This window comes from Hemicordylus capensis, chromosome 5 (genome assembly GCF_027244095.1).
Source record: "Hemicordylus capensis ecotype Gifberg chromosome 5, rHemCap1.1.pri, whole genome shotgun sequence".
Taxonomy (NCBI): domain Eukaryota; kingdom Metazoa; phylum Chordata; class Lepidosauria; order Squamata; family Cordylidae; genus Hemicordylus; species Hemicordylus capensis.
This window is the reverse complement of record NC_069661.1, coordinates 17,323,011-17,342,220: the sequence shown is the minus strand read 5'-3', so window position 1 is coordinate 17,342,220 and position 19,210 is coordinate 17,323,011. Positions and strand designations below refer to the sequence as shown.

Genomic DNA, 19,210 nt, shown 5'->3' with positions numbered 1-19,210 from the left:
TTTTGAATAGTCTTTAAAGACACATTTATTCACCCAAGCTTTTAAACTAGACTTGTGGTTTTAAATTGTTTGTTTGTTTGTTTTTTAAATCTGTTTTAATTTGCTTTATGTTGCTGTAAACCACTCAGAGATGGAAGTTTGGGGCGGTGTACACATAGAATGAATGGTCTGGAGATACAGGATCCACTTTACTGAAGCAGAACTGGGTCTGGTCAGTCTCTGGATGGGAGCCTGCCTGGGAATCCACATATGCTGCCTTTAATTCCTTAACAATAAAAGCAGGCTATATATGTAATAATTAAAAAATATCTGGATCTAGGCCAAAACGTCCCATGGCTTCATTCAGTGAAAGCCTGAGCTGCTCTGGGAACTCATCAGCTGGGAAGACACTTCACCCGAGGTAAGAAAACTAAATTCTGTTGTTCCACAGGTTTTACTTTCATATCTACACATAATTTATTGTGTTCACTTCAAGTGAAGTTAGACAGGTGATAAATTGGGAGGGGGCTTTCGCAGTCAGGGTGCCCGGCATATGGAATACGCTCTGCAGAGAAGCTCACCTGGTGACGACACTGACATATGTTTGGCACCAGATGAAAACTAATTGCTCAGGTATTACAGCACACTGAGTAGCTGATTTTAATTGCTTTAGTCTTGCTTTATCTGGTTACGTGACTGCAACTTTCCTGTTTTTAAATGAATTGCATTTGTGTTTTATTGTCTTAATATGTATGCTGCTCACAGGGTCTTGTGCTGAAGATTTTGCTAGATTTTGCTTAAACTTCTGCTTAAAATGTTGCTAGATAGATTAAGTGGAAATCAAAATTTCCCAGGCCCAGAAGTGGATTTCCACTAGAGGGTATACATGAGAACCAACACCTTGCAGTGAACCACCACCCTAACCCTAACCCAGACAGGCTCCAGGTGCCAATGGTCAGGGAACATTTGCCCCCCTGGTTCAATGGTGGCTATGCCACTGAATCTAAAATAGAAGACTGGTTGTCCTCATCCACTTTCTTCTAGAAGTTCATTCCATTAACCTCCTTGCAAACTCAAAACTGCTTTTCCTTGTGGGGGCGGGGCGGGTGGGTTGCCACTGCAGGACAAAACTAGAGTGTATGTGTGTACATGTACCATTTTTAGCAGGAAAAATGTTGAGGTACAAAGGATTAAGAACTCTTCCCTCTACCACTGATCTTCAGCTACGGATCACTGCTTCTGTAGCTCCATTTTGTGATGAGAAGGAAAACATGTTGGTGACAAACTATGTGCAACTGGGTGTCACATGTGGTTTGGCCCTAACTTCTGCCAAATTCTGAAAATAACTGTAGAAAATAAAACTGACTTCAGAAAGTTATGGGATCTACTCAACCCCAGATAAGTTCACATAGCCTATCAAAATGTTACAGAGCTATGATTGGAACCTAATATTTATTGTGTAGCAGCAAAATTGCACAATGTTAGGTTGAAAGAAGGGATGTAGCATGGAAGGCGGAAATAATTAAGTTGCTACTTTCTGAGCTAAATTGTCCAAGGTGCTTGTTTAAATAGCAATGCCTTGACACAGAGCCATTGAGAGAAGGTAGGATGGCCCATGTTAGTGTTGAGTGATGAGATATACACATAAAATGCCACTCAGCAACAACATTGTGTGCATGCTGGGTGGTAGGAGTCAAAAGAGACAAGCTGACCCATGTTTACTTTTGCTCAGGGACCCATAAATCGTCTCAGCGGCCCAAACCTCGAAGTTGCCCATAAAATAAGCTATCCAGTTTGCTGAGGTGCTGAAAAGCTGCAGCTTCTGCTGACTTAGTCGGATGAGTTACCACAGTTAGTTTTTCAGGTAGGGAGGCTTGGGACCACTGAGACCCAAGATGTGTAAAAGCCTTACAGCACTGTTTTAAGTAGATTGCTTGCTGCCTGTGTGACTTCAGGTGCATCCAGCATCTGTACAGGATTAGCAAACTCTTACATAAGGAGATGCCCTGGGGAAGGTTAAGATGATTCTCCAGATACATATTATGCTTAATGAAACTGAAGCCAGTTGCTATCATCATGGGAAAAGAGCTAGAGACTTGCAATTCGCATTCAAGCAAAGACTGTGAACTAGCAAGATGACATTTCCATTTCATAAGGCCTACAGAAGTTTTTTGAGGGAGGCCATATGTTGGTAGTAGAACACGTGCATCTTTAGTTAAAAGGATCTCAGATGGCAGGGCTGAGAAGAGTCTCCTTGAGGCCTTGGAGAGCACTGGGCTAGAGGGACCATGGTTTGAAAGCATATAAGACAGTTTCATATGTTCAGTGGTGGCTTCTGTTAGTGTCTACCTGGGCTGCATTAACAAGATGCCTGCCATGACCTCAGCCCTGACTAGCGACTCCAGGTCTGACCCCAGAGATGACACCAGGCCTAAACTGGGGAGGAGAGCTGTTCTGGCGATAGTGAGTATGAACTGTCCCCTTTGCTAAGCAGGCTCTCTTGTTTTCATTTGGAGGGGTGACTACGTGTGAGCACTGTCTGCTGTAAGATATTCTCCTTTGGAAATAAGGCCATTGCTCAGTGGTAGAGCATCTAGGTTCATTCCCTGACATCTCCAGGTAAGACTGGGAGAGACTTCTGCCTGAAACCTTGGAGAGCCAATGCTGGTCAGCACAGAGAATAATGAGCTAAATAGATCAAAAAATATAAGGCAGTTTCCTATGTACCTAATTCCCTGAACCAACACTCTTGAAACTTGAGCCCTTGGAAGAGCCAGCTCCTCCTCCACCGTCACCGCACATTAGCTCTGATGACAGGTGAGGAGCTGGAGAAGAGAAGGAGTGCCAGGCTCGAGGCCAGAGGGCTGCTCTTTTAAGGCTGATGCTCTCCAAGCAGGGAGGCGGAGTCCAGCAGTGGTAGCCTTAGCTCAGAGGAATTTAAGAGCTTGGTCTACCTCTGGCTGTTGTTGGATCAACATGTCCCATGGACCTGTCCATGGTGCTGTCCCAATCAACCCTACCTTACTGCCTTGCTTCATAAGCTGCCAGACCTTGTGGGCTCTGTGTCGTGGGACAGGACTGACCAATCTCTTGTTTTTAAAAACAAATCTGCAGCCGAAATATAAGTGATACCACCTATTTAAGAACATAACTTCTCAGCAGAACACACACCACATCTATGCATTGTCCAGTAAAGTGCATTGTGAAGTGTACTTTGGATGTAACCAGGCATGTGGTTTTACCTTAGGGTCCACATTAATGATCTTCCGGTCAGACTTGTTCTTGAAGAGTAAGCCACATGGGTTTTCTGTAATCACTTGGTAATTTGGACTTGAATTCGATGAGGAGACATTTCTATCCCAGTTGTAGAAGCTGGAGAAACAAAATACAAGCAAAATAAGGCACCTGTTTGCAATAAGAGTCAACGATTGGCCCTGGGTCAGCGCAAGATTTTGCAATCACTGCATGGCCACTGTCAAAGGCACTTGTGCCAGTTTTTTCAAGTGGTTTTTCATCAGGGTCTCTTCTCTGCTGGTAACATTTAGAAAATTTAGAACATTTAGAAATGCAAACACATGGAAATGCAAACCATGTGTCATGATTTCATTGTGTGGGAGTCTCTTCATTCCCACAAGCAGCAGCCAATGGAGAGAGTGGAGGGTAAGGAGACTTGCAATGTGACAATGTTACATCACATACTGTGAACTTCTAAACATGACTATGGAAGACAGGAGAAGGGGACATGAGCCTGATGTATTTAGGGGGAACTCTGTTATTGGACTGGGAAGACTCAGATTCAGAGCCTGTAAGAGGAACTATCCAATCACTCTACTAAAATACATCAGTCCTTCTCTAGGATTTCTCATAGATCTCATACACTTGTACAGTCATCCCTCGCCAACCACTAGACTTCCGTTCTGGCAAAACCTCACTGTTGGCAAATTTGCAGTTGGTGAGGCATTCAAGTCTATGGGAAAGAGGGGGTTAGGCAAACCACGACCGCAAAAAGACCTAAAAATAAAGGCGGGGGGGGATGCTTTAAAAAAATCAAAAAAATTGCTGTAATATCACCAAGAGTCACCAAGAAGAAGGAACAGCTCAAACCTCTGGAATTTTTTTTAACCCCTCACAAATCACTCAAAGGCATTTGCTCCCCTGCTAACTTGGCAAAGAGGCACCTTTTAACGTGGTGGTTCTCTTTATTTAGCAGGGGGAGAGTAACTGGCCCTATCCACCCCCAGCACAGAACCTCCAGTGACTGTTGCTGGTGTCTGTCTTATGTTTCTTTTTAGATTGTAAGCCCTTTGGGGACAGGGAGCCATCTGATTGATTTATTATTTCTCTGTGTAAACTGCCCTGAGCCATTTTTGGAAGGGCGGTATAGAAATCGAATGAATGAATGAATGAATTTGCAACTGGCAAGGGGCAGCAAGGGTCACCAAGAGGAATGAGAAGACCGAACCTCTGAGCCCCTCCCCAAATCACTGAACACCTGCCCACCCCATCACTAAGAAACACACGCACCCCAACCACAGATATTTGGGTCACGGTTGGCAAGACCTGTCCCAATTTCCTATTCATATATACTCAAAACTATGGTTGGCAAGGGATGACTGTATTACATTTTTCTCACTGAGTACTCTTTTGGAATAATTTTGATGGAGGAATACAAAAGGAAAATGGTTCAGGAATTATCCATGAGCAGCAACCACCAGGAATCTGGCATCTTGCTGATGACTTTTATCGTCAAGTTTTCAGGAATGACAATTTTCGAGCTAATGTTTTTCATATTAATGTCTCCATGGGAATTGTTTCAAAGAATTAGTGTGGGGGGAAACGGTAAGATGTCAGGAACAGTCTTCTGAATGCTGGCAGAGGAGAAAAGGCATGTTTGCACTATAATTGTGAGTCCACGTAACTAGTGGGTCTTCTCTCCAAGAGCCTATGAGAAAGAGTAGTTCTGTAAATGGGCTAACATAGGGCTTCTCAACTTTGTCTCCTCAGATGTTATCGGACTACAGCTCCCATCATTCCTGCCTTCAGCCATTTTGGCAATGGGTGATGGGAGCTGTAGTCCAACAACATTTGGGGATTCAAGTTTGAGAACACCATGAGGCTCTCCACATGAGCAGTGTGGAGAGCCTGCAGGGCTTTCCCCGCAGACGAGCATGGAGCCCGCACTGGGCAGCCGGATCAGCCGCGCACACAATTACCGGCTCCATCACAGAGCCATTAGGGGCGACAAGGATTTGGGACTGCCCGGCCCCCAGAAGTCCTAGGATGCCCTGCGTGAGTGCCCCGCATTCTGGGGAGACTCCTGAGGCTGGGAGGCTTGCTGCAGCCTCTTGGTTGGGGGTCTACTCATGAGTCACCACGGTGCAGAGGCGTGCCCTGGCAACTCACAATCATGAAAACTGGGCTAGTGGCGTGCTCGCTCCACTAACCTTGTTTTAAGGGAGAGGGAATTAAGTGGGTGAGCCCAGTGGTTCCCACAAACCACTTTCCCAGCCCGCTTTCCAGCGGTTGTGAGAATAGTCACCATAGCTATCAGAAATTTATCAACACTATTACAGAGCTACAGTTTCCCGGACATCTTGTGGGGAAGCCATGACAGAAGTGTTGTTTCTGGCCACCTGTGGCTGGGCTGGTGCGATTCCATGAGTGGTTTGTAAACATTCTACCTGTTCAGAGTGTTGCCAAGCAGCTGCTGCAGCTTTGAGGGAAGTGAGACGACAGTTTGGTAGGCAGATAAGAACAGAATTGGGTCTACACAGAGGTGGAGGGCTGGGAATCTGAGCAAAAAGTGGGGCAAGAATCAGACTGGCTGAAAGGAGCTAGTGGGCTGAAAAGCAGCGAATGGAGGATGCACTAGGAAGATTATTCAAGAGCATGCAGGAAAGAGGAATGGAAGAGTGATGACATTGAGAAATAAAGGGCCAAGGAAGAAGGTGGATGGTGGGAAAACCTCACATTGGGCCTAGGGACAGGGAGTACAGTTTTCAAGAATGGAATTGGAAGCCTGGGAAAACTGTGGGTTAGGGAGGCCAAGAGACAGTTTGTGCTTGCACACGTGCATGCTCAATTCCACATATAGATTTGGATTGGTGAGCCAAACTGTTGGTTGCAGGTGTCAAGCATTATATCTCTGTTTATCTAGCGTTGATGCTTTGCAATCTCTTTCATATACCACAACGTAGCTCAAGAATTAGACAAATTGTGTAACAGAAGATGTGTCAGGAAGGAAAAACCACTACCAGGCAAAGCTTCTCAATTTTATTCTTAGAGGGGGGAAAGGAGGGAACACTCCTGTGAAGGATTTCCCCTAATCATTAAAAATAAATTAGACTTGTGGGGAAAGCGCCATCCATCAGCTGCAGGATAAATCACTTCCTTCATTTTGCCAAGTTTCCTAGCCGCGTGCAATGAACTGGAACCACAGCCTGGTTCCCGTTCCATCTTAGATGGCTCGTATACAGGGCACCCCAGGCACACATGCATTTCCAGTGAATCAAAACCTCCTTTGCAAGTCAGTTCTTGACATGATAAACAAGACTGAGTATAACCATTATGTGGCTGGTTTTGGTTTTTCACCACATGCTAAGTTGGCACACAGCACCAGCTACAAGAGGGCATCTGTGTTGGTGAAACTGGATGAATTTCCTAATAGGCATGAGACACTCTCTCTCTGATCTCTGTCTCTGGTGAGTGTCCACCTTGCAGGCATTTATTCTTACCTTACTGGGAACGGTGGGGAAAATTCTAGGTACAAGATAATTAGAAACACACCCATTCTTGCAGTGAAATAAGGCGGGGAGTGTTAAAACATCCCCCAAACTTAGGTTTGCACATATGTACTTCCTTCTGTTGCTATTTGGCACCGTGAGGACAGTCGGGGCAACCCAAAGTATTATGGTGCCTGAGGCATGGTACCCAATGCTGCCTTGCCCCATGACCCTGGTGCGAGCAGCCAGCCCCCTTTCAAGACCAAGCTTTGCAAGTGGCATGGAGGCAAGAAGGATGGAAAGTTGCCTTTTCTCCTTGTACTTTATTTATTTATTTATCCATTCATTCTTAGAAGCTTTGCAAAGAATGTGAGGTGAGGTGCTCCTTATAAGAACTGCAAGGGTCAGATTGGTCCCAAAGAGCTGGTCCAGTGGTGGTAGCAGAGGGCATCTTGCTACTCTGCTGACACTCCATTAATCCGCTGCCTGAGGCGACTGCCACACCTTGCCTCATGCAAGGGCCGTCCCTGAGGACAGTGCACAGGTGGTGGTCTGTGGCCAGGCAGGACAGGGAGCTTGGGTGGCAGGGGTGGGAAGAAGCCACCCCTTGCTTGCTTTTTGTGCTTGCGCAATGATTTGTTCAGGGGCCAAAGTGTGATGCTGATGCATCCACCTTCCCTTCTGATTCCACTCATATGTTGCCTGCAGCTGCCATATCTTCTTCACCCCTCGTAAGAGGGGTTAGGCAGAAGGTTCAGCTAGAGCAGTGTTTCTCAACCACCAGTCCGGGGACCGGTCCGCAAAGAGTTGAGTGCTGGTCCATGCCTGGGAAGGGAACCTCACCCCCACCTCCCTCCTGACTTGAACCTCCGTGCATTTTAAAACATTTTCTTTACATTTCTGCTGCTGCCTGGCCGAGGGATGGCTGCTGGGGTGCGTGTGAGCCAGGGGTAGTCCTTCCTCCGCCCCCCACAGTGGGGCTCTCACTCACAGACCAATGCAGGGCTTGTGTGGTGACCCTTTCCCCTGCTTTTCAACAAACCCTTCCCTGTGCATCTGAGCATGCTCATAAGCATTGGAGCATGCTCAGTATGGCCAAATGAAGCTCCACAGGGCAAAAGTCTCTTCAAGGTATGGGCGACTGAGTGGCTACAAACAGGGAGACTGATGAGCACACACAAACGACACAGGCGTTTATCAGGAAAGGAGGAGGAAGAAGTGAAATCTGATGTGGTAGGGGAGAATAAAGCTAGCTTGAGTGTCACTACACCAGGGCCAAACGGCAGGCTCGGCATCACTCTGGGAGTCACTGCGGGGGTGGGGGTAAGGCTACTCCTGGCTCACACCCTCGCCCCCAGCAGCCATCCCTTGGCCATGCGGCGGTAGAAATGTTTTTAAAAATGCACAAGGTTTGGTGGGATGGGGTGGCTCCTCTCCAAGCCTGCAGACTCTCTGTCTCTCTCTCCAAGCCTCCTGCCCCATTCTTTCACCGCTCTCCATTCTCTCTCTCTCTTTCTCAAGCCAAGCCTCCTGCCCCATCCCCTCACCAAGCCTCCTGCCCCATCCTTTCTTTCTTTCCCCCTCTCCCTTCTTATCCAAAATTATGAGAAAAGCTTCTCTAATTTTTTCCCCTTACAAGTGCTCCATGTTAGGTGTGATGATTTGGCAGAGGTGGAAAGCAGGAACAATGCATCTGATTATGTATTTTGTACATAAGAACAGCCCTGCTGGATCCGGCCAAAGGCCCATCTAGTCCAGCATCCAGTTTTGCACAGTGGCCCACCAGATGCCGCTGGAAGCCACAGACAGGAGTTGAGGGCATGGTCTCTCTCCTGCTGTTACTCCCCTGCAACTGGTACTCAGAGGCATCCTCTGGCGCACAGCCCTCCGACTAGTAGCCATTGATAGACCTCTCCTCCATGAAGTCATCCAAACCCCTCTTAAACCCATCCAGGTTGTTGGCTGTCACCATGTCCTGTGGCAGAGAGTTCCACAAGTGGATCATGCGTTGTGTGAAAAAGTACTTCCGTTTGTTGGTACTAGACCTCCTGGTAATCAATTTCATGGAGTGACCCCAGGTTCTAGTGTTGTGTGAGAGGGAAAAGAATCACTCTCTCTCTCCACTTTCTCCACACCATGCATGACCTTATAGACCTCTATCATGTCTCCCCGCAGTCGTCTTTTTTCTAAACTAAATAGCCCCAGGTGTTGTAGTCTTGCCTCATAAGAAAGGTGCTCTAGGCCCCTGATCATCTTGGTTGCCCTCTTCTGTACCTTCTCCAGTTCAACAATGTCCTCTTTAAGATGTGGTGACCAGAACTGTACGCAGTAAACAAGTGTGGTCGCACCATAGTTTTGTATAAGGGCATTATAATGTTAGCCGTTTTATTTTCAATCCCCTTTCTAATGATTCCTAGCATGGAATTTGCCTTTTTCACAGCTGCCGCACATTGAGTTGACACTTTCAACGAGCTGTCCACCACAACCCCAAGATCCCTCTCCTGGTCCATCACCGACAGCTCGGATCCCATCAGCATATACTTGAAGTTGGGGTTTTTCGTCCCAATGTGCATCACTTTACGCTTGCTAACATTGAACCGCATTTGCCATTTTGTCGCCCACTCCCCCAGTTTGGAGAGATCCTTTTGGAGCTGCTCACAATCCGTTTTGGATTTCACTACCCGGAAGAGTTTGGTATCATCTGCAAATTTGGCCACATCGCTGCTTACCCCTGCTTCTAGATCATTGATGAATAAATTAAAAAGCACTGGTCCCAGTACAGATTCCACTTCTTACTTCCCTCCATTGTGAAAACTCTCCATTTATACCTACCCTCTGTTTCCTGTCTTTCAACCACTTAGCAATCCACACATGTACTTGTCCCTTTACCCCATGACAGCTAAGTTTCCTCAGGAGTCTTTGATGAGGAACTTTGTCAAAAGCTTTTTGGAAGTCCAGGTAGACTATGTCAACTGGATCACCTTGATCCACACACTCGTTGACACTCTCAAAGAAGTCCAAAAGGTTGGTGAGGCAAGATTTACCTTTGTGGAAGCCATGATTGTATAGTATTTATTTTATTAGAATGGATTTTAATTCAATTTATTTTTTATTAATTTAAATTAATCTTAAATTAATCTTGGCCTGCCAGAACTTCAAAAGTTTAAATTTTAATTAAATTCATTTTAATTAATTTCACTTAAGAAGCAAGATATTATGTATACAGAAACTTGACACGAGTTCCTGCCTGCATGTTTATACTCAAAATAGATACATGAGGAGTAAGAAAAGACAGAACTCGAAGAATGTGAAATGTAAGATTGCAACATATTTTTAAAATATTTTTATTAAATATTTTTAAAATATGGTAATGTTAAATCTGGACTTGACAAATCTCAGGTGCCAGGGAGCCATGATGCCTCATCCTTCCCCCACTCTCCTTTCTGATCAAAGCTTAATCTTCTTATCCAAAATTATGAGATTTATAGTTTTAATATTTAATGTTTGCTTTTAAATTATTCTAATTTTAATTATTGTAATGCTTATGATATTATTTTAATTGTAAACTGCCCAGAGATGCAAGTTTTGGGCAGATATAGAAGTCTGTTAAATACATAAATAGATAGACTTAAACTTGAAACCCCTTTACTGCTGGTCCGGGAAACTGTGCACGAAGAATGTACCGGTCCTTGAAACTGCGCACAAAGGATTTACCGGTCCTTGAGTCCGAAAAGGTTGAGAAACACTGAGCTAGAGGGAGGTCTTTGGAAGAGGTGGCGGCTGGGTCTAGAATGGGCATTAGCTAACTCAGATCAGGCAGGGCAAGCCTCAGCCTTCCACCTCTGCTCTGTATCTCCTTTTAGTCTTCTCCTTCTTTATAGCTCTATTACTGTTATTCTCCCCAGCTGCTGCTTTTAATGTCTGGACAGGGTTTCTCCTGAGTCCTAGTGCCCACTGATTTCCCTTTGGATGTGCCACAGATGCACACTTAAAAAAAAAAAAGGGTAATGTGTGAAGTCTTAAAGGTAAAGTTGTGCCATCGAGTCAGTGTCGACTCCTGGTGACCATAGCGCCATGTGGTTGTCTTTGGTAGAATACAGGAGGGGTTTATAATTGCCATCTCCCGCACAGTGTGAGATGATGCCTTTCAGCATCTTCCTATATCGCTGCTGCTTGATATAGGTGTTTCTCATAATCTGAGAAAAATACCAGTGGGGATTCGAACCAGCAACCTCTTGCTCCCTAGGCAAGTTACTTCCCCACTGCGCCATTTGGTGACTGTGTGAAGTCTTAGGGAAGCCCAAACAAGGGTTCCTTCCTTTGATTGGAGGGAACTTAATAGCCCTATTCAGAATTACGTTGCACGTGCATACAGATACCTGTACACAAGTACATGTGTTTGTGTGAATGGCTACATTTGCATTCATTATAAAAATCAACCTGGGTAGAGGCCCTATCAGATGCAGCTACAGACAGGGTGTGTAGTATTGTACATGAGCTGAACATAATAGGTGAATAACTGTATGCGCTTAAAGATATTTTCATGTATACACTGTACACAGACTGTAGGCATGCTGTAAATAATGTCTGAATAGGACTATAGGTCTGAGATGTGGATTTTTGTCTCTGGAGGTGCTTTAGTTGATTCCGGGGTATAGAAATCAACAGTGAGTTTACATAAGCTGCTCTTTGCCTCGGATGGCTCCATCTCCCAAATTCTTAGCTAGGTTAGAGCTGGCCAGTGGGAGATAAGCCTGCTTTGCATTCTTCTCTCTAGTTTCCCAAACAACACACTGCTTGTTAAGCATGACAACAACCTCTGCAATTTCCCTTAAAAATAAAAGCAGCATTCCTCCTGCAGCTGGCCGGTGGGCACCATACAGATGCTGCATATTCCGCATTCCCGAGCGCCTTGTCGAAGGGTATTAAATATGTTTTGAAACATTTGGAAATCTATTAAAATAATAATAAGAGGAAATCTGTGCAGCGAATTTTAAAACACATTGGCATTCCTCACTGTCTATTTGATAGCATACTTTTCTCTCTCAGGGTGATTTCAAGCATTTAAAAGGCATCTCTAATTCCATTAATCAAAATTAGATTTAGTTGTATTAAGGCTACACCGAGTCTGCTACAGGAAGGGTTGTTATTCATTCCAGAGAGTGAGTCAAATTGTATTGGGCTACAAAAAAGTACAGGCTGAAAAACTGTTGCAAACAGAAAAAAAGAACATAGAAAGCTGCCTGTCTAATTTAGCTGCAGTGATTCCCTAGTGTCGTCCCTGGTAGGGGCCCTTGCCAGTCTTGCTACCCAAGGTTTTTCTGGCTCAGTATTGTCTATACTGACTGGCAGCAACTCTCTGATTACAGGCAGAAGTCTCTTCCAGCTCAACTTGGAGATGGCAAGAGCGAACCTGCAACCTTCTGCATGTAAGCACACAGATACTCTTCCACTGAGTTATGACCCCATCGCCTAAGGGGGCTATCTTACAGCACTCACATATATTCTCCCAGCCAAATGCAAACCAGTGTGGACCCTGCTTAGCAGATACAAGCTTGCTACCACAAGACCAGCTCTCTGCACTTAACAACGCTGGTGCAGGACTGCACCAGGCCCTAGGCCCACCCAGCTTACTGGGTGGGTGGTGGTAGCATCAGCCTCCCCCACAATACCCTTGGAGGGTAAAAACAATCCACAACCTAGAAATCAGTAAGTACAGTTTAGTACAGCTCAGAAATGATTACAAGGGTCAAGGGGCCAGAGAACAAGTGGTAGGCCGCACTTCCCTAAGCAACTTGTCCACATCCTCAGGAGTCACAGGTTGAAACTGATCCAGTCTAATCCTACAAGAGGAACTGTGGACACCACCTCCATAGACCCTGCAAAAGTAGTGGAGTCCAAGTTGGCCTGAATACAGGAGATTTTGTCTGCCAAGAACCCATTAAATGCGTCACAGCAGAATGTTTCCAGGGACTGGTTTAAAGCAGGAGGAGCAGAAATTAAAACTCCTCACAACCTAGGATAGCTCTGCTGAATGCAAACCTGCGGACCAATGCACGCAGACTAAAATCTGTTTTGTTGTTGCATGCACCGCTACCACATAAGCCTTCAAATGCATCCTATGCTGCATCCTGTCAGATTCGAGCCGGGTTCTCCTCCACTTCTGTTACAGTCGCCTACCCAGCCGCTTCAGCCCCCGCAACTCCTCAGTATACCAAAGGGCCATTTTAGAAGCAGGTCGGAAGGGACACTTAGGAGCAATCATGTCTACTGCCCTGGTGAGTTCCCTGTTCCAGGTTCCCATCAGGGCATTGGCAGAATCACTGGCCGCACCAACGTAGAAACCCGCCAAGGCTTTTTAGAATCCTACTGGAATCCTACAGCCTTTTTGGATGGACCCTCCTAATAGGTCCACCCTGCATACAATCTCAAATCTATATGGGCTCTCAGTTTCTGGCCTATATTTGTGGTTTTGGTTTTTTACTACTGTTACATGGTTTTTAAACATGTTTATGTTGTTTGTTGAAAAGAAAAAATGGGGGTGGGGGCATTTTGACCATGAACCTTGCACTAGGTCTGAGCCTCTCAAAATTTGGGGAGAATAGGAAGTCGGTGGGATACAGACGTAATACAGGAGTATGAATAAGTGAGGTCACACCTACCATTTCAACAGAGGAATGCAGGCAAGGGGGATAGATGATTTGGCTGCATGTGTCCCAAGATTCCTTCAGTGCTTTGCCCCATGGCCTTGTATTACCATATTTACCTGAATTGGACTCTGAATTTAAGTCAACCCTCTTAAAAACTAGATGTTAAATACAAGTTATGCCTGCATTTACTTGAAAGGAATAGGACCCTGAATTTAAGATTACCTCCTGATTTCTCTAATATAAAATATTTGGGGGGGGGATAATTTAGATGCAGGTAAATACAGTATCTAATTTCTGCTTGCCTTTCTCTCTCTTTCCCCGCTCTTCACCAGGCCAGGAGTAGTTCCTTTGCTTCAATCCTACAATTTTCTTTCGCCACCCACACGAATACATTCAAAATAAAATTATTCCCTATAGCAGATTGGGAATTCAGTCAAGAACTAATTACAAACAATGATGGCTCAACAGCTTTTTTCACTTTGTGGTTCCACAAGTTTGTGATGTCAGTCATCCGGCTCGACTTCCCCCTTCTCCTAATGAGACTACTGCCTTTCCACGAAGGAGTGGTGGAAGAAGAGGGTGGTGACAGCAGACGGAAGGGATGGGGCTGGGAAATATGAAACAGACCCATCAGCTGCTTTATTTAATGTGGCTACAACATGATCATCTTTGCTGGCACCCTCCATGGCCTTGCAAAACAGGATGTGTGAGGAGGAGCAATGTCTTTGAGCAGATCGGGCCCATCAATTTTTCAGATTATATTACAATACATTTTTTAAAAAAATATCCCGCTCTTCCTCCAAGGAGCCCAGAGCGGTGTACTACATTCTTGTTTCTCCTCACAACAACCCTGTGAAGTAGGTTAGGCTGAGAGAGAAGTGACTGGCCCAGAGTCACCCCGGTCCTAGTCCAGCACTCTAACCACTACACCACACTGGCTCTCAATATTCAAGATTCATCTCAAGAAGATTGATGCCCCCTCAGTGGGACCCAGTAATAGAGAACATATATGCTAGATTTGGTATCTGCCCCTGCTTTGCACCAAGACAACATGTTTCCTGTGGCTCAGAGGAGGATGATACTTTCTTTCAGTGAAGCAGCCTACAGCATGGGTTTCAGTGCTCTTCTGCAGCCATCAAGCATACCTAGTTGAAATAGTTCCAGCAGAATATAGGATCAAGTTGTATTTGTTGGCAATTTTGACAAAGCAAGGCAGCTAAAATGTGCTTTTGGTTGTTTATGGCAAGAAAGTAACAGCTGTTCAGTTTTCAGAAGGATGCTGTCTTATTGGAAAGGATTCAAAGGAGAGCCGTACGGGTTGGCAAAAGACTCAGAAGACAAATTTGATACGTGAATGCTGCAGAAACTGGACGTTTTTCAGCACAAACAAGAGAGGATAGGTGACACTGTCAGTTTTCAAATATTAAAGCATTATGTTTGATAAAATCCACAGAAGTACTCGACCCACAGCATAAGACCCAATGGGTTTAATTATACTGTAAAAAGGCAGAAATAGGTTCAACACTGGAAACAAAAGCACGCTGGCCAGGATCCTGGTTGTGAGCCAGTGGACATGAACTGGGGCTTTTCAGTTCCCTGAATAACAGTTGCGGGGGAGCAGTAGCAGGAATGAGCCCTTTTCTTCATGGGCTGCTTGTGGACTTCTTGGAAGCATCTAGTTAGCTGCTGTGGGAAGAAGGGTGCTGGACTGAGACAGGGGGGCTCTTATTTTTATCCACCACAGCCTCTGTTTCCCGAAATGCTGCTTCAATGTCAGGGACTCTACAGAACAGCATCCAACACAGTACTGGGCACTGTAACCAGAATGGGAGACTGACCCCGTTCCCATCACTGCCCTATATTACTGGCCACTACTTCCAGGGAGCAGGTCACCCTTGTTAACTGGACAAAGAGGCACCTTTTAAAAGTGGTGATTCTCTTATATTTAGCAGTGGGAGAGCAACTGGCCCTATTCAGTCCCAGCACAGTGTCCTTCCAGTGGCTGTTTCTGGTATCTGCCTTCTGTTTCTTCTTAGACTGTGAGCTCTTTGGGGACAAGGAGTCCATCTTATTTCTTTTTCTATGTAAACTGCTTTGAGAACTTTTTTGTTGTTGAAAAGCAGTATATTAACAATAGTGATAATAATAATAATAATGATAGCTTGCCCTAGATGTTATGGGAGGACAGGGAATCAAATACAGGTGAAACTCAGAAAATTAGAATATCGTGCAAAAGTCCATTAATTTCAGTAATGCAAATTAAAAGGTGAAACTGATATATGAGACAGACGCATTACATGCAAAGCGAGATAAGTCAAGCCTTAATTTGTTATAATTGTGATGATCATGGCGTACAGCTCATGAAAACCCCAAATCCACAATCTCAGAAAATTAGAATATTACATGGAACCAATAAGACAAGGATTGAAGAATAGAACAATATCGGACCTCTGAAAAGTATACAGTGTACTGTGCTTGATTGGCCAGCAAACTCACCTGACCTGACCCCATAGAGAATCTATGGGGCATTGCCAAGAGAAGGATGAGAGACATGAGACCAAACAATGCAGAATAGCTGAAGGCCGCTAATGAAGCATCCTGGTCTTCCATAACACCTCATCAGTGCCACAGGCTGATAGCATCCATGCCACGCCGCATTGAGGCAGTAATTGCTGCGAAAGGGGCCCAAACCAAGTACTGAATACATATGCATGCTTATACCTTTCAGAGGTCCAATATTGTTCTATTCTTCAATCCTTGTCTTCTTGGTTCCATGTAATATTCTAATTTTCTGAGATTGTGGATTTGGGGTTTTCATGAGCCGTACGCCATGATCATCACAATTATAACAAATTAAGGCTTGACTTATCTCGCTTTGCATGTAATGCGTCTGTCTCATATATCAGTTTCACCTTTTAATTTGCATTACTGAAATTAATGGACTTTTGCACGATATTCTAATTTTCCGAGTTTCACCTGTACATAGTGGCTGTTTTCAGCAGTACCTTTAATATAACATGTAGTCTAAGCCTTAGGCTACCATTGGGATATAATTTAAAGTTATCATATGAACAAGCGAAGAACTCGTTGGTGTGACGAGCTGTATTCATGTAATTGCACTCCCCTCCTCTTCCTATAAACAGTCTTGTAATCTCCAGTCTCTGACATCACTGTTTGCCCTAACTCCAATGGCTGATCTCCTTTGATGTCACAGTAGGGGTTTACAGGTAAAAGTGTCATTGCACTTCTGGCTGTAACTGGATAAAATATCTGGGCATCTTAAACAATCTGGGCAGCTTGAGCCAGGTAGTAAAGAGAGTTGGGAGACCTTAGACTTGAAATCTTAAAGTCCTAAAGTAACTTTGTTAAATTAAGCTGCAGGAATACTGCCCACATATTGTGAACTTTTGAAGGATATATAGCTGGTCCAGGCTGATGGAATGGTTTGGGAGCCTTGTGATGGAAACAGACAACATATTAGCTGTTTCTGTCTGTGATAGCAGAATTACTAAGATTGGGTAACTTTTGATTCTACTATACCATGCATTTTTTTAAAAAATATATATATAAAATAAATACTTTAAAATAAAATAAAAAAGAATGGAAAAGTTTTCAATTCTACTATACTGTGAATTGCTTTTTAAAATAAGGAAGTAAATTATTTATTTCTTTAGTTTTAATGCTTGCTACGTAAAATTGCTATGAACCAAATGTGCTTACTGCAAAGAGAGTCTTGGATTTATCGGCCTTTTGCTTGTGGTTTCGTAAACCCTTAAATTAACATGCCTTTGCTTTTCTTGCCACGTACGAAGTCAACAAACACATGGTACGTGACAGATCTTCATCAATCAAGTTGCATATTGCATCGTAATCCTCTTACATCAGCTTTCCATTGGTTTTTAATAACCCAAGGAAATGAGAATGCACAGGGAAGGCTAAATCCTGCCACGGCGCCAGCAAATGAGAAAAGAAAGGATTCGGGAAAACACAGTGCCAGGCGTTTTCTCTTCTGGAGAAACCCTGCCATGTAAACAGGGGGAAGATTAATGGCAATATATCTTCTTATTAAAATGATGGGAGGTGTCCAGTGGGATGCTGCAGAGATTGGCTTTCGGCCCTGATTTTATTTAACATCTTAAGTGGCGTGCTGGAGCAGCTCTCAGATCAAAGGGTTTTCTACAGCTCCTGTCGGCATTGTTCCTCTTTGATCTTACCCATTCTCCCCATTGAGCCCTGATACACCTGAAGCCACAGCGCTACTCCTCCCTCTCTGGTTTTGCTCTCGCCCCCAGACCTAGAAAGAGCAGGAGGCGCATGGTTTTCCATGAGAAGGACAGAGAGCTCCTTTGGATGCCACTTGGAGCTTCATGTGTACCATCAGCATATTTGAAAAGCAAAGATCTAGGGTTCCTGCATACAGAGAGTTTTGTCCCTAGGTTGTTGCTGTGTTTTTCTCTAGGTATCTGTGAGTCAAGCTGTGGCTCAAGACAGAGGAAAGCAAGAATCCATCAGGGTGACTGCAGCCTACAGCAAACACAGCATGGAGACAGATGGCTTCTATCTAATTTACATATGATAAATACGATACTGAGCACAAACCCACAGGGTCAGATTGGTTTAGATGGGCAAGCTGCTGAAACCAACATATTAAAATGTAACGTGACTCTCTCAAGCAATGTAACTAGTCAATATTGGGAAAGGTAAGTCCCATGTATAGACAGAACATGGCAGAAATATAACATCCCCCACTCTCAATTGCTTGAAACTGAGTCTCCTCATTACACTGTGTAGTATTACCCAGGTTCATAGCTGCCTATCACTTCATCTCTCTTACCTCTGGATCTCCCCTCCTCCAGTCATTTGAATGTATGAAGTCACGTTGTATAAGATGACTGCCTCGCTGAAGTAGAACACATTTATCTGATGTCTAAAATACAAATTAAGATTTTGCTTTCTTGGAAGAGTGGTAATTGGTGTTCTAGGAGAACAACTGCCTAGAGAGCACCGGTTACTGGGAAATGCAGTCACTAATACCTCCCTTTCATTTGCACTTGATTAGCATAGGAACTACCCTGCTGTCTTACACAGAAGGCCCATCTTATCCTGCTAGCATCCTGTTTCCAAGAAAGACCAGCCAGATGCTTCTGGGAAACTCCCAGCAGGGCATGAAGGCAACAGACTCAACAACCAATATTCAGCAACATGCCACCTCCGGACCTGAAGTTTCTATTCAGCCATCATGGAGGCCTTTCCTCCATTAAAGCATCTAATCTCATTTTCGAGCCATCTAGGACATCAGCCCATCCTGTGGCAGTGAATCCCATAAACTGATTATACACTGTGCGAAGACTATCTTTCTCTGCCCTTAATCTACTGCCAATCAACTTCATTGAGTGATTCTGAGTTCTCTCCATACCATGCATGCTTTTGTAAACTGACCATATTTCTCCTGGTAATGGTAAATCATCTTGAATCACTTTCACCTTTCTTTATATGGAAGTTAAAGAAACAAGGGAGATGCTCCAACCCTTTATGGCTCAAGTCAAATCTTTACTATGGTCATTGGCCAGTATATTTATGGTTCCTCTTTTCTGCAGCCTTTCCAGCTCTATGCTATCCGTTTTAAGACTAGATGACCAGGACTGCATGCAGTGGTCAGTGTACCAGATGCAGGAGGATATTGTGCTAATGTAAAGCTGTTGTGCCAGCTAGTTATGCTAGAGCTGGATAGAGTAATGCACAAATTGTGATTCATTCACTGATTCAAAGCACTGCACTGCCTGGGCAGAGGAGAGCAGGTCCATATCTGCTCCTCTGCTGCTTGCTGCAGCTTTCTGTTGCAGCGGCATGCCCCAGCTG

The 19,210-nt window shown here is 44.5% G+C and overlaps 1 protein-coding gene across 1 annotated transcript in view; it reads right to left on the bottom strand.

Annotated features, from left to right (window-relative positions):
- Positions 1 to 19,210, bottom strand: part of CFAP299 (cilia and flagella associated protein 299) — a 455,154-nt gene that overhangs the window by 13,340 nt on the left and 422,604 nt on the right. Inside the window, exon 5 of the mRNA XM_053255711.1 lies at positions 3,222 to 3,351. Within this exon, the coding sequence (XP_053111686.1) occupies positions 3,222 to 3,351 (130 nt within the window). The remainder of the gene's footprint in view (positions 1 to 3,221; positions 3,352 to 19,210) is intronic.